Raw genomic sequence first — 16,872 nt, forward strand, 5'->3', positions numbered from 1 at the left:
ATCTGAATCTGTAAACCCATCTAACATAGGCTGCCCATTACCAAAACATAAACAAACACTGGAGGTGCCTGTAAGATATCTGAGGATCTATTTTACCGCTGCCCTGTGCTCTTTACCCGGATTCGACATGTAACGTCTAACAACCCCAACAGAATAAGCAATATCCGGCCTCGTACATACCATGGCATACATCAAACTACCCACGGCTGAAGCGTAAGTCACCTTCTTCATCTCTTGCTTATCTTTCTCACTTGTGGGACACTGGTAGATACTCAACTTCATGTGGCCTGCAAGTGGAGAACTCACCGGTTTAGCCTTCCTCATGTTGAATCTGTCAAGCACTTTCTCAATGTACTTCTCCTGTGATAGCCAAAGCTTTTTGTTCTTTCTATCACGAGTGATCCTCATAGATAGAATCTCTCTGGCGGAGCCTAAATCCTTCATTGCAAAGGACTTACTCAATGACTTCTTCAAGCTAGCAATCTTCTTGGTATCCTGACCAACAATCAACATATCATCTACATATAAAAGGAGAATGAGAAAATCACCTTCGGAGTAGTTCTTCACAAAGACGCAATGATCAGAATGTGTTTTGTGGAAGTCGTGATCAATCATAAAAGACTCAAATTTCTTGTACCACTGCCGAGGTGCTTGTTTCAAGCCATACAAACTCTTCTTCAAACAACATACTAAGTTCTCCTTTCCCTTAACCTGAAAGCCTTCAGGTTGCTCCATGTAGATCTCCTCATCAAGGTCACCATGAAGAAATGTTGTTTTCACATCAAGCTGCTCAATCTCCAAGTCCATGCTAGCAGCTAAACCAAGTACAACTTGAATAGAGGACATCTTCACAACTGGAGAAAATATCTCATCAAAATTTATGCCCTTCTTCTGACTGAAACCCTTCACAACCAACCTTGCCTTGTACCTTGGTTGTGAGCTAGTGTCATCACACTTCAATCTGTATACCCACTTGTTCTTGAGTGCTCTTTTGCCCTTGGGCAACTCCATAAGCTCAAATGTGTGGTTCTCATGCAAGGATTTCATCTCATCTTGCATGGCATCGTACCACTTCTCCCGGTGCACATGTGACATAGCCTCATCATAAGTCTCTGGCTCTCCCCCATCAGTCACTAACACATATTCATTATTTGGAAATCTAGTGGAAGGTTTAATCGCTCTGGTGGACTTTCTCAACTGAGGTGGCGGTGAAGGATCTGACTGTGGTTGTGCCTCCTCTGTCTGTACTGGCACATCATCATTATCATCACCATTATGACCATCATCATCAAGGGTATCATTGGCATGATCGTGCATATCTCCCCCATGATCCTGAGGGACAACAACACGCGGAAGAGATGGTGTCGGGTCAACTGTAATGCACGGAGAAGGATTTGCTTTCTTCTTCTCACAATCTTCAATGGTTTGATCTTCAAAGAACACAACATCTCTGCTTCTGACCACTTTCCTATCACGTGGATCCCATAATCTGTACCCAAACTCATCCTCTGAATATCCAAGGAAAATGCACTCCTTGGTCTTCTTATCAAGCTTGGATCTCTCATTTATAGGAACATGAACAAATGCTCTGCAACCAAAGACTCTCAAATGCTTATAGGAGACATATTTCACGGTCCAAACTCTCTGAGGAACATCACCTTCAAGAGGCACTGAAGGAGAATGATTGATCAAGTACACTGCTGTGAACATTGCCTCTGCCCAAAAGGACTTTGGCAGCTTAGCATGAGATAGCATACATCGGATTCTCTCTTCGATGGTTCTGTTCATTCTCTCTGCAACTCCATTAAGCTGAGGTGTCTTCGGAACTGTTTTCTCAAGCTTGATACCCTGACTCTTGCAATAATTCTCAAAAGGACCCCTGTACTCTCCACCATTATCTGATCTGACACACTTGAGTTTCCTGTCGCTTTCTCTTTCAACTCTGACATGAAACTCCTTGAATGCATCAAGTACCTGGTCTTTACTTTTCAAAACAAAAGCCCACAATTTTCTAGAATAATCATCAATAAATGTTACAAAATATTGTGCACCACGGTGAGATTTAGCATCCATAGAACATACATCAGTGTGAACAAGATCTAAGGCATGCTTTCTTCTAAATGGGGGGCGTGAGCGAAATGCAACTCTATGTTGCTTTCCATCTAAACAATCAACACAAGAGTGTAAAGGCATACCTGAAAAATTGGGAAGATAATCTTTCTTGGAAAGAATCTGCAAACCTTTTTCACCCATGTGCCCAAGTCTATTATGCCACAGGTCACTGGAGGCATCACCTGCAACATTGACATCTCCGTTGCATACTCTTGCTTGCATTACATAAAGTGATCTCTGTTTCTTGCCTCGAGCTACAATCAAACTGCCCTTGGAGAGCTTCCATTTTCCATCACAAAATTTGTTGGCATAACCCTGATCATCAAGCAAACCAGCTGAAATCAAACTCAATCTGATATCTGGGACGTGCCTCACATCCCTGAGCACCAACCTGCAACCCGTGGAAGTCTCTAAACAAACAGAACCCGCACCGATGATCTTAGATGAACCATCATTTCCCATCCTCACATAACCAAAATCACCACTAGTGTAGGATAAAAAGTACTCCCTGTGTGAAGTAATATGATAAGAGGCACCAGAATCAATTACCCAGGTGCAATCATCATAAGCTATGTTCAATAATCCATGATCACTGATAATGAACAAATCATCATCACTAAATGCTAAAGCTGTAGTGTTCTTTTTATCTGACTTTTGCTCGGAGTTCTCATTTTTCTCTTTTCTCTCCCTGGACATTTCCTCTTTTTCTTTCTGCAAAATCTCTCGATATGGCCTGGCTTTTGACAGTAATGGCAAGTGAAATCTCTTCTTCTTGAATTGGATCTCCTTTCGACTTGTCTCTATTTTGAGGATTTCTGCTCTTGCTTCTCCCCCTGCTGGATTCTGGAATAACATTTGCTTCAACTTGACTAGAGAAACCTGATTCTTTTCTTCTAGATTCCTCATTAAGAAGACTAGTTGTGACCATATCCATGGTCATCTTGCCATCCGGAGCAGAATTGCTAAGTGAAACTACCAAGGTATCCCAACTGTCGGGCAATGAGGAAAGTAACAACAAAGCTTGAAGTTCATCCTCCAATTTCATCTTCATTCCGGCTAGTTGGTTCACCACACCTTGAAACTCATTCATGTGCACTACAATACTATTACCATCCTTGTATTGTAGTTTAACAAGTCTTCTGATCAAAGATGCTTTTCCCATGGCATTATTCCTCTCGTACATGGTTTCAAGTTTCTTCCACATTTCAAAAGCATTAGTTTCATTAGCAACATGTTGCAACACACTCAACGAAACATATTGTCTGATGGAGGCAACAGCTTTCCGGTTCAAGCTAGTCCAATCTTTCTCAGCAACACCTGTTGGACGATTTTTATACAAAATCGGATCAAGCAAGTCTTTAGAACACAAATAATCCTCTATGCGAATTTTCCATATAGAATAATTCATAGAGTCCAAACTGACCATTCCCTGCACAACTACCTTGTCATCCATCGTTAGCAATACAATAACAACCAACCAAAAAATAACCTGGCTCTGATACCATTTTGTTGGTGAAACACAGACAAAGCAACACAGAAGCGGAATAAATCTTTTCCCCAAATTGTCAAAATAGCCGACAAGGCTCAACACACAATAGAAAATCAGCAGTAACAAGCACAAATAAATAGCAGCATGATAAGTAAAGAACACACGATATACGTGGAAACCCCAAATCGGGGAGAATACCACGGGACCGCTCAACAACGGTACCAAAACTTTCACTAATCACCAAGAACCAAGTGGGTACAACAAGTTCTCCTCTCTAGTAAACACTAGAGGCAAATACAATCATCAAGGAGCAACCTTGGCACAACAACAAGCTACAAACTTCACCAAAGGTGGAAAAACACACCAAAAACGCAGGTATGAAGATGCTGCCAGAAAACTACCTTCCGGGCGTCAAAACTAGAAACCGACCATTGAATATGAAGAGGAGAATGTCACGAACAACAAACTAAAATTTCAGGACGATCGGACTCCGTTTGACCTTCGATCCGGGCACAAAACCAGCTTGCTGGGCAAAGGCTCGAAAATGAGCTCTCACTTTTTCTTCTTTTTTTTTTTTTTTTTTTTTTGCAGTTGTTCACTGTCAATCTCACCCTATATCTTATCTTCTCATCTTCTTTTCTTTTAATTAGCCACATAGGCATAAATGGACTAACCAAAGAAAGACACAACAATTGGGCCAAAAGCATTGAACATAAAGAGCCCAAGAAAGAGAAAATAAAAATATAAAGTGTTGTCCAACAAAAATTGGACTCATCCTCCATGTGGGAGGGATATTTCCCAACAAAACGTTTGGCCAAATTTTTAGGAGAAAATAAATACTGTTGAGGGTACCAATAATTATTTTTTATTAAACTAAAACAAAATAAAATATTATACTGAGTTTATCTCACTACATCTCAAATTTCAAATAGGATTTTGATTCTCTCATTATTAGTGTTACTAGCAATCATATTTACATTATACTGAGTTTTGTATAAGCTTATGTATACAAAGGGACTAAAGGTGTATAAATATACCAGCGCAGGGGTACTTTCGTAATTTTGTATGTCTCCTACGGCAAATCACTAAGATTTTGATACATTTTAATACAAACATGTATATACTGTGAGTGTATTTGGTACGAAGAAAAATAAATGTTTTTCAATTTTCTCATGTTTGGTTGGGATAAAAGTTTTAGAAAATATTTTTCAAATCATAAGGAAAACATTTTGCTAAACTCTCATCCAATTTCAAATTATATTTTTTTGGGAAAAACAACAATTTCAAAAAATATTTTCAATTTTACAATTTTAATTTTTTACCCGATCCCTGACCCCCACCCACCCACCACCGGTCAGCCCCCCTCCCCTCCCCAAAAAATCAATTTTGCTTTTTAACAATATTTTTAACTTCAAATTTTTATTTTTAAATTCCTACCCTCCCCCCATCCGTCCAGCCCCCCCACCCCCAAAAAAATTAATTTTGTTTTTTAAAAATACTATCAACTTCAATTTTTATTTTTTCACTCCTACCCCACCCACTACCCCCCTCCCCACCCCCACATCACCACCCAAAAAAAATTATTTTTGAAAAATATTTTCAATTTCATAAACTATTTTCTACTCTAGTAAAAATAAAATATGTCTCACAAAAACATTTTTCATTTATAAATCAATCACAAAATCATTTTCGAAAAATATTTTTTACGCACCAACCAAACATGAGAAAATAAATCCAAAATCTATTTATTTTCCAGAAAAACATTTTCTAGGAAAACATTTTCCATGAAAAACATTTTCCTTCATACCAAACACACCATATGTCTCTGTGTATGTATAACACATGTTTCTTACTCCGTTAATTAATTCTTCTCGATTTCAATGTTGGCTCCAAAGGTTCATCGTCGAAGTTAAATGCTTAATTTAGCTGAGATTTCCACTGAAAAATGCTATAGGAATAGATTTTCATTTAAACTTCGACATTTCAAGTACGCTAATTAGTTAACATATTTAAATATCGACTATTTTATTACGAGAATCAACATCATGTAAATATGTTGCAAAAAACTTTTCAACTCCAACAATTACATGAAATGGAGATATGTATCTATATTTCCAAGCACAACTTGACAATGTCATGACTTACCAACATTTTTTTGGTATGCGCACTAGCAAAATATATTTTGTACGATTAATCAACTTGTTACGATCGATATAGAGTACGATTAGTTGGACATAAATCAAATCAAACATATAGACATACTTTTCTTTTTGGTAATTGTATGATCTTTATTTTTTTCTTTCCTCACAATTTCATACCGATGTAATTATTACAAACTCTTGGACATAGGAAATGATGAGTTCAAAATTGTACAAACATTATCAATAGTTTTGGTAAGTATAAATTGATTCATCATGATATAAAAGAAAAATAACGTACATACAAAAATGAAAGACAAACTACGATAGCTTCTCATTAGGAGTTGGAGACAATTGAAGATGCATCAAATTAGGAAGAACTCAATAAAGATCACAAGTCGAGATCAAATGAGGGATATTTCAGAGAAGATAGAAAAAAGATTAATTATAAGAGTTATATACATAAAAATCTTTTTGTAACTATTTATCTATTTCACATATTCACACGAACAATATCATGTTTTGCTCATGTTAATATATGTTCTTGATCAAATATAGTTGAGTATTTTACTAAGAAAAAATTGCTTCAAAAATTATGTTGGGCCCTTGCTTAGCATATGTCATTACCTCTAGTATGATATATAAACTTAAAGATTTTGTATATAGTTTGAAAGATGAGTGTACTCCTATACTTCTCCCACACATTAGAAAGCAATGTCCGATATATAAGTAGCTAGTATACATAATATTGATTGTTATTATATATAAGTAGCTAGTATGCTGTAATTAAATTTTCCACTCGAGCATAGGATGAATATTGTCGAATAATGACAATATAGAGTTTTATGAATAATTTATCTCTACAAAAATTATTAGTATAGTTAATAATCTTATTTAAAAATATCTTATTTTAAATATGAATTTAAATAAAATCACTTTATTATTTTAAGTATATTTTTTCAATTTTCCTAATATCTTTTCAAAAGAGACTACAACCAACCTATGTTGGTGCAATTAAAATTCATAAAAGTATCTTGTGTTTCTAATGAGAGGTATGGGTGGTGATATTTTGTCTAAATAGATGTGAGTTATACAATTTCTCAATTCTAATACACTGGAAAAAAAAGAATTAGCTTTTATTATTATAAAGATAAACTAGATGATTAAACTATATCTTTTTTCTTGTTAAATGTTGTTTATTTAGCGAAAATTTTGTTTCTATTTCATTCTAGAAAGTTTATATGGGATGTGTTGGAAATGAGGTTTCTAATGATAAACATTAAGGAGGACACTCTGTACTAATAATAGAATGGATAATTTAAAATGGAACAGACTACTTTTCATATTAAGGAATTAATGTGGATAAATCATATGCTAAAGCCAAAAGCGATTCAATAAAACATATATTTTTTTACTCTCTATTATTATTGCTAATACTTATATTAATAAGGATTAATTCAAAATGAATAGAATGATGGTCATTTGCTTACAATACAATTTGTTGGATGATTTTGTCTAAAATTTTATTTACTTATATGAAGATGAAAATGATTTGAATTTTATACTATTAGCAAATATAAAAGGAACATAATTTTTTATATGTTTTATTATTATTTCAAAGAATATAAAATTACGAAGCAAATTAGTAAATTAGACACAATTCCTAACTTAATTAGTAAAAATATCTATACTTTAAAGTAATTTTAACTATCAAAATACCAATATTTTAAAAAATAATTTGTATCCAAATACTATTATTTGTCTTTCTTTTTATTTCTCAAAACAGTTCAACGTGAAATACATTCACTATCCATTTAGATTTCTTTCAAGGCTTTAATACCATTTGAATTTATTTTTCATCTTTCACATTTTCAAAAAAATTTCTCTTTCATCAAATTTTCACCATTATTCTTCCCTCATTGTTGAACAAGAACTAATAGTTCATACCAAATTGTTGAAATCTATCGATTAATTCAAGAAATTCTCAATTGATAAAGGTTATTTCGAAATCATCATTTATTTTACAAGATTTCATGAGATTTGTTTTCATAATCACAAATTAAGTTGAATTTAGGATTGTATGTACTACAAAGTTTTCATTATTTTTTCAATTTTTATGTGAGTATGTTAACGTACCCATCAAATATTTATGCATCTCGAATGTTTAGTACTTTAAACACTATTTTTCAATTTTTTTGTGATTTTGTTTTCATATTTGAGATTTAATAGATTGTAATTTGTAGTAATTTACATTAGCATTCATACATAATATATTGTTTGATGAAATTCAATTGAATCCATCGGTCCCCAAATATGGAAATTGGTTTTTAAAAATTGCCAGTTTTAATTGGGAATCTTTTCGAGATTTGAAATCCAAGTTGGAAAATTATAGAATTTTACCTTTGATTGACTTTGATCAATATTCGGAGTTTTGGATGTTCGGATCAAAATTTTGAGATTTTCATTGGATTTTGGAGATGATTTTTAGGCCTATGTGAGGTCTTGGCTGATTTTCAAAGGTCGTGAGCTTGATTTGACATTTGTAGGTGTTATGTTCATTTTTTGTGACTGTCACAGGTTTCGGGTCATGAAGACTTCGAATTTTATTTTGATGATTTTATTGTGTCTGGAACGTCTAGTACAGTCAATTTGCATTTAAGATTTGTATGTACGGGATTCTAAACGATTTCCGAGGGTCCAGTCGGAGATTTAAGATTTGCTTATTTTTGTTATATGTGTTATTGGTGCCAACTCTCTGTGTTCTCGAAGCTTGTAATCATTTTCGCAGAGAGGAATCGTGGGGACCCTCGCATTCTTGTAGGGTCAAGGTATTGATCTCCGCATTTGCGGGAGCCCTACCGCATTTACCAAGGCCCCGTTCAATAACCTTTGATCGCGGGAATGAGTCCGTGTTTGTGGAGGATCCCTTGACAACAGAATGTTTTTCAAAATTGGTGTTTCAACCCCCATTTCACCATTTTTGAGTTTTGAGAGCTTTGATGTTGTGATTTGAACAAGATTGCTGAGAAGAAATATTTGAGAAACAATTCCTAATCTTAAATCTTCATTTAATCATTATTATTTAGGGAAAATGCATAAATACATTCCCCCCCCCCCCCCAAATCTATGCTCTAAATTCTAGAGACACTTATACTATACTAAGGTCCTATTATCTCTCTGAATTTATTATAGAAATAATTTTTTATCCCTTTTCGGCCAACGTGAAACTAGCTTGACAAAAAATGTCAACACGCGCTGGGTCCACAAGATAGTGTCACGTAGGCCGGAAAGGGGTAGAAAATTACTAATAAAATAAGTTCAGGGGGTAACAGGACCTTAGTATAGTAAAAGTGTGTCTCTGAGATTTCGGGCATAGGTTGAGGGGGTACTTGTGCAGTTTCCCTATTATTTATGAATTTATATTCAAATCAAGGTTTTGAAAAGCTAGATTGAGGTTTTTCTTCAAGAATCTAAGAAATTGGTAAAGTGGTGATTATAAATTGATTTTAAATCTTTTTTCGAAATGATTTCACAAATGAATTCCAATTGTCTTAGGTAATATTTTCAAGTAAATATTTTTGGATTCAAACCTCATTTTCGGAATTTGGATTTTTGAGTTGATTGTACCCATTTTGCAAAGTGTTTGAAATGGGGTTGCTATTTTCGGAATCTTATTGTGATTACTTGATTGAATTACATTTTGTGGCTTTGGACATTATTTGAAAAGGAAAGACTCAAGTCTTGGATTGACTTTCATTAAAATTGAGGCATATGATCTCGTAAACCTTGTAAATCTAGTATAATCGTGTATTTCTTTTAATTGTGTGTGTTGGGAGAGTAATGGGAGTGAGGCGATTGGCTCATTGTTTGACTTGAGTAATCTTGGGGAATTAATGAAAAGGCAACATGTTGATCATAATACTATGTGAATTTACCTCGTTGTGAGCCTTAATGTATTGATTGATGTAATGCTTAGATAGCATTGTTGTGAGCCTTAATGTATTGATTGATGTAATGCTTAGATAGCATTATTGTAGACGTGAAATATGTGAATTTACCTCGTTGTGAGCCTTAATGTATTGATTGATGTAATGCTTAGATAGCATTGTTGTGAGCCTTAATGTATTGATTGATGTAATGCTTAGATAGCATTATTGTAGACGTGAAATATGTGAATTTACCTCGTTGTGAACCTTAATGTATTGATTGATGTAATGCTTAGATAGCATTATTGTAGACGTGAAATTGCTTGAGTTATCATCTCTTCCTTATGGTGTGAAATTGCTTATTTGCATAATAACTCTTCTAAAAAAAAAAGTAGACAATGAAATTGCAAATCCATAACAAGAAGATGGACCACTAACTTAAAGAATATTGGAAGCACTCTGTTTATGGTTGATTCTCTTACATGAAATGGCTAAAAGTTAAAACCTTGGCTCTCAATAATAGTGGTTCTTGAGTACAAAACACAACTAGATTACAAAATTAACAAATAAATTGTTAGAAAATACAAGGAAAAGAGATGAATGAATTGCTATATAAACTTTTGAAAGGAAAAGAATATATGTTCTTTATGGTGCTGTCACTACTTTCTGCAGCAGAGTTTTTCTCTAATCGCTGCAGGCTGCTGCCATATGATCTATTTGCAAGGATACCGCGATTCACACCTCCTTAGGCAGCTCGTAAGATCAAACAAATGCCACATATCACAATGGAAACTTCCTTCTTTCATGATTCAATATGTCGCGGTTATCCTCCTTCCTAGTGGAATTTAGGAAAGTCACCGATGTTAAGAAGTGTTCAGTCCCAGAAAAATCACTTTCTCGTGAATGGTTTTTGGCATACAAGAAGACGTTGGTCGCTTCCATTCTGTAGGTCAATCACCCTAGCTTCCCAGCGGATTTGTGTGGCTAACATGCGTGCTTTCTCTATGGGTCCCAATGTATCAGAAAGAATAATCCAACCCTATCAAGAATTCGTATTCAAATGTCAAAACATGTACAAACAGTAAGGAATCGAGGAAACATGAGTAACAACTGAAGGTGTTGAGTCAATTTGAACTGGAAAAATGAAGTGTACAGAGCACAGAATGAAACTAAAGTATTACCTCGGGTCGCAAAATACGATCCATCTCAAGTAGCAGTTCAAGCATACTGCAATCTTGTGAAGAAATGTGTGAAAGGAGCCCATTAGCATGGAGCATATCATATGTTCGTGGATACGTAGGAAACGGTTCACACCTGTCCAATTTTGAAAAAGCGTTGCTATTAGTACATAACCAGAACCCTTATAGCATTTAACTTTAAAAGCACTAAGCTCGGGGTTGATCAATCAACTAAACCTCATTTTTAGATAATTTGTCTTCAGTATTTCTACAAAAAACTAAGCTGCTAAGCTCATATTATGAAAGAAATAGTAAGCGAAAAGCAAGAAACAAGTATCGACTGTTGATATCCTGTTGAAAAGATAAAGTACAAGCCTCAAATTTCTCTGGTTCTCTAAGTTTATACTCGCACGTCCAATTTAAGTAATTTCTTAAGTGATACACTCATGCTTCAGAAAAGATTGTAAATTGTAATTATTAATTTTGAAGTCATTAAACATTAGGAATGCCATAAGATATTAAATCACACGAGTATCAGGATAGTTAGACGTTTACAACCTTTCTCACTGGTTTTAAAGATTGACACAACAAATATCTTCCTATCATATCGTCTTGACCTTCTGCTTTAGTTACCAAAACATACAGAAAGTCCATCAATCATCAACTCAAAGGATGGAGATGGCAAGCAAACGGAAAATAAAATAATTCACGGAGCATGAACAAGAATAAATTATGATATGTTAAACAATGTTCTGTAAGTTTTTCCACTATAATAATCTGCAGGAAAAGCTATTCGATAAGAATAATCAGAATATTTCACTATCAATTAAGAGAAGTAGAGGAATATGGAAATATCCATGAATGCATTGCTTTAGTTTGAATTATTATATATCTACAGTACCCAAGTATAAATGTCTTTGCAAGTCTTGAAAATATAAATGATAATGGCTTACCAGTTATGCAGAATACCGGCTAAACCTCTATCAAGTATGAGAGGAAGCGTATTACGCGCCCCAAGAGGCACAACATTCATCACCCACACTGATTTACTTGCCTCCAACATAGCAGCATTTAAGCCCCCATAATGTGCATTCATGTCCATGACATTCCGCACCATATTGTATGGAGGCAATGGATCTTCTTCACCCGGCCTCTTTGGATGGTCAGAGAAAATCAAGGGCGACAACAAAGACCAATAATTTCTCAACGCTGATTTCCAGAATCCCGAATCCTCAGAGAAATCATCAGGATCGACTCCTGCCCAAAGAACAAAACACACACAAACGAGTGATTGTTAAAAGGAAGTGCACATACAGCTGAAAATTGGAGACGAGGAAGTCAACTATTTTATCCAAAAATACTTGCCATGAATTTCAATATTAGTTGAGTTCAGAGGACCAGATCTGTCGTGAATCGGAACCCACCGGTTACTGCTTGTCCCAGAAATACAGTGTGCAAGCGGTTGGTAGTACAGTTGCATGTCCTCTCCTTTACAAATCGGTATACTAAGTTGTGAGCTACATCAAAACGCAAAAGCTCGTTATAGGAGGTATAGTGGCAAAAAAAGAAATAATAGATAAGTATAACTATATCTTGGAAATGGAGAATAAAAATGGGAGACAAGTATATGATAGTTTGTCTTTTAACAAACTGAAGATTTTTCTTACGGGAAGAGGGGAAGAGGTGGAGCAGATACGTGAATCATTTCAAAGATATCAATGCACATATCAAACACCACTAAAACAAGGTAATTTCCAAGAAAATTCCTTTTCTGTATCTCCGTTTCAGAAAAGTCTACGTGTGGAAGATGTAAAAAAGTTTCTTCCCTAAAGATCATCTATTATAATTAGGTATTTGTTTACTGAGTCAAGCTCTACAATGGATAATGCCTTTTCATCTAGATCAGTGATCAATATTCCTGACATGTTAGTTTATAATTTAGTTAAATTGAGATAAAAAATTGCTTCAAGGAAGTTACGAACATAAATAAAAAGAGTACGTACATAAACTACTTGATTGGCCTTACCTATAGCATTGAGAATTTACTGTCTTCTGCCAGATGAAAGTCTCTTCCTGCTGTCCCAAAAGAGACCAACAAAGCTTTTTAGTGAACTCTTCCAAAGGAGTAGACATGCTTCCCTTCTTCGCACTAGCAGAACTATCCTGCTGCTGCCGGGTTGTTGGTGAGGTTAAAATAAAATAACCTCCGGGCTTGAGCACACGGTCAATTTCAATTAAAAACAATCCATCTGTTTTTTTTTTCCAAATTATTGTTAGTTTTATGCTATTGAATTCACCATGTTCATGAATTAACAGATGCTGACATACAAATAGAATCTAGCCATATAGGCAATATCATCTAAGTTGTTACTCCTTCCGTTTCTATTTGGCACAGAGTTTAAGAAAGTAAACAAGACTTTTGAATCTTGAATGTATATGTCCTTTAATCTTATGGTCACGTGGAAAGATGGAATTAAAGAGTTTTTACAAAAAGGAAAGAGACATTCTTTTTTAAATGGACTAAATGGGAAAATAAGACAAACAAATTGAAACAGAGGGAGTAATTGATATGTTTGAGGAACAAAGCAGTTTAACAATATTATGAGGTTTTTTAAGTAAAATAGAGAGGTCATGAGGATGAACTATAGTATCAGAACGAGGAAAGTGATTGAAATTGATCGCAAATAACATGCAAATGAAAGTGAAAATCACAGTAAGAGACATTACATAAACCTAATGAAATAAACGATAGATCAATTAACCCAAACAAAGATGATGAGTAAACAGCTGGCTAACCACAGCTCCTCAAAAACATAGCAAAAGCAATACCTTTGTTGTCCCAAATGATTCCACACTGAGCACAATGAACCATGTCATAAGACAATGATGGAAATGGAAGTTGTTTTGAAATAAAGTCGCCTATGACTGCTGGAAGTCCTCTCTCAAGTGCAAACTGAACTTGGCTACCAGATGACTCATACTCTGCCACACAAAGAGCCATCAACTTCAGCGAAAGTAGATGACCACCAAAGCTACCAAATCCGCAACCAATATCTAGTACAGTGCGCACCTGTTATTTAGACAAGAACAAAAATTCTTATTTTATTGAAGTGATAAAATGGTTAAGACACCCTAGTTCGTGTCCTCTTAATAAACCAGCAAGGGAACGAAAAGTAGAACGAGATAATACGTTTATGGAAAGAATAACTAAGATTTACTTACACCGGCTTGAAGAAATTCTGCATCACTTCCAAGCCCAATCATCTCAGCAATAAGGTGTGAGTGATCTTTGACACTATCAACCATCATTCCATCATCCGAGTGGAAAGCAATCTGGTTCTCTTCCAGTAACATTAATCTGGAAAATATAATTAGAATGGGCCTATTATAAATCAGGCAATAATAGTTAAATGCAGCATCAGCGATAACTAACAAAAAGAAAAGATTATGTTCATCAAGTTCATTCAATTGACGGTACCTTTTTGTCATGCTTCCGGAAGAAAGGAACTGATCTTTCGTTAGCCTCACATTTCCACTCCATATGATATCCCTACCTGCTGGCCAAGTCAGAGGAATTTTATAGTCCTTTGGAGGACGAACCAAACAATGTGGTTGTCCGCGTGATAACTCACAATGTCGATCAAACTCCTCCCCATCTTTCAAACCAGTTACCGTATTTGCAGATACATTATAACAAGGTACATAATTCTCTCTTTCTTTCCCACAAAAACCAATATCCTTTATCCAATTAGCTCCTACAGAAAGGCTATTTAGATCTAAATAATCGTTTCGCACTAGCTTCGTTAGCTTTCTATAACTTACATAAATATCAGGGTTTGTAGAGGAGGCCACAGAGTCAAAGGTACTTGAATAAGATGATTCTAATAATGCTATAACCCCAAATACACCAACTACGCACAAGACTAACCAGCTTACTGACGGTCTATGCCCGAACAGTATTGATAGTTTAGTAAACAAAGATCTTCTCATATCCAAGTTTCCACCACAACCACCTCAAACCCAAGTGTTGAGAAGATCAAAATAGGTGCTAGTTACTGTTACAACCTGAATCTCCAAAACAACAAGTAATATGTATCGCCCAGCATCCAAACAATTCCAATTAACATGAGTTAAACCACTATCTAATCTTCAAAAAAATCAATCCTTTGCAAGATAATCATAAAAATAGAAAAAAGACGAACATAGTTTCGATCCCACAAGTGTCCAATTCAGGTCAGTAGAGTCACTCCTTGAAATATACTTAAAACATAACAAATACGACAATTTTCAACAACTATCACAATTTACTTGAAATAATCTAAATCCAGCAACTACTCCCTCAGAAAAACCTGCAACAGAAAAACACCAAATTATACCTAAGAATTAATCAGAAAACAAAAACAACAATGCTTCAATTTTAAACTAGCCAAGGTAGACTAATCCTCGAAGAAATGCTCTACTTTTGAAGGATCTGACACACACTCAAAGCAACATCCATATACATCCACTAAATTAGATCCATTTCAATACAATACGACAAATGGAGTTCTCTAAAAAAAAAGTATTCCGCCATGTCAACCTCCAATAAAACATAATATCAAACACAAACAGCAAATGCCTCAAATTCCATATTTAGCAAATTTATTTCATTTAAAGCTCAATAATTTCAAAAAAAAAATTATCCAGGAAAACAAAAAATTGGAGATACCTAAACTTCAGCAATACAAATTAAGATCTCAAACGCAGATCAGATCGACATATCATTACAAAAACAAAAAATGCATTATAATCTATACAAGATTAACCAAAAAAATCCCCAAAAAATAAAAATCATTCTGGCCTCTCCGTGACAAAGGGTTTTGGATTACCTTTGATTAATTTCTGATAAATTGTTGAGTATAAATTTTGAGTGTGTATATAATTCCGTTATATATATATATATTATGAGATTGAAATTGACAGAAAAAAACGACCAAAAGAAACAGAAGACACCTTTTTCTATGGATGCGTAACCTTTTTCTTTTTTTTAATAATATAAGAAGTATTAATTATCACTTTTATGCATTTTTGTTATTTCGGTTATTTATTTATTTATTTGCAGCCCAAAAAAAGTTCTAATGAGTTCAACGTTACAAGAAACAATTTTAATTATATATAAATTATGTAATTTTTTTTTTTTTTAAAGAAAATTGAATGAACTCTTAAGTTTAGGTTCTTATATTCCTATACACGTTTTCTTAAAGAATATATTAATATTATTGTTTAAGTTAATATAAAAATAAAATGTCAAACTTTTGTATCACAATTATATATGATAGTCAACTTTTTTAAAAATCAATTATATTATTATATTGTATATCACACTCTATTGTAATATTTTATTATAAATGTTAAAAGATCATCCAACAAATAATATAATTATACAAGAAGATTAACCATATATTATTATTGTTTTTATTATTGAAAGGAGATATGTAAGTTAAATATTTCTTGATATCGCTACTTAATTTTATTGTATGTTCTATTGTTTTATGACTTTATCTATTAAATTTACTTTGAAATAATATTTTAATTATTTTTATCAAAAATAGATCTACTATAGTATCATTAAATAAGATATCCCTTGATATCACTATTTAAATTTACGGTATATTCTTTTGTTTTACCTATCAAGTTTGCTTTAAAATAACATTTCCAACTTTTGTTCCTTTTGAACCTTTTAACATTTTATTTTATTTTGAAGGTATAAGATTATTATATACCAAAAGGGAAATTCTTTGGAAGTAACAAAATAGACGTGTTCAAATAGAGAATGTTGCTCTTTCTTTAAAAAAAATTATGAATTACCTTATTGTAACTTATAGGAGGATGTCGAGAACATAATCTTGAATAAGGGGATATGAAAGACATAAACTAGGGTAAAAGTGGAGGCGAACTGTCGTTAAGCAAAAGTAACAAGCGACACCTCTTTGTTATATATATATATATATATATATATATATATATATAACAAAATGTCAATTGACAAA

At 34.0% G+C, this 16,872-nt stretch overlaps 1 protein-coding gene across 1 annotated transcript; it reads right to left on the reverse strand.

Moving 5' to 3' along the window:
- Window positions 1-10,069: 10,069 nt before the first annotated feature.
- On the reverse strand, window positions 10,070-15,896 carry LOC101256796 (probable methyltransferase PMT5). The gene is made up of 9 exons (XM_010325571.4): window positions 15,712-15,896; window positions 14,322-15,192; window positions 14,066-14,201; window positions 13,673-13,913; window positions 12,870-13,092; window positions 12,209-12,360; window positions 11,797-12,100; window positions 10,847-10,979; window positions 10,070-10,704 (listed from the first exon to the last, which is right to left on the reverse strand). The coding sequence occupies exons 2-9, from the start codon at window positions 14,831-14,833 to the stop codon at window positions 10,555-10,557; spliced, it is 1,851 nt and encodes a 616-aa protein (XP_010323873.1). The 5' UTR covers window positions 14,834-15,192; window positions 15,712-15,896; the 3' UTR covers window positions 10,070-10,554.
- Between the last annotated feature and the right edge of the window lie 976 nt (window positions 15,897-16,872).

Source organism: Solanum lycopersicum, chromosome 1 (genome assembly GCF_036512215.1).
Source record: "Solanum lycopersicum chromosome 1, SLM_r2.1".
Lineage (NCBI taxonomy): Eukaryota > Viridiplantae > Streptophyta > Magnoliopsida > Solanales > Solanaceae > Solanum > Solanum lycopersicum.

Coding starts and splice junctions, on each gene's coding strand:
- LOC101256796 (XM_010325571.4), bottom strand. CDS start 14,833: ATGAGAAGATCTTTGTTTACTAAACTATCAATACTGTTCGGGCATAGA. Junction 14,202..14,321: donor TCCGGAAGCATGACAAAAAG/GTACCGTCAATT, acceptor TATATTTTCCAG/ATTAATGTTACTGGAAGAGA. Junction 12,101..12,208: donor AACTAATATTGAAATTCATG/GCAAGTATTTTT, acceptor TTCTTTGGGCAG/GAGTCGATCCTGATGATTTC.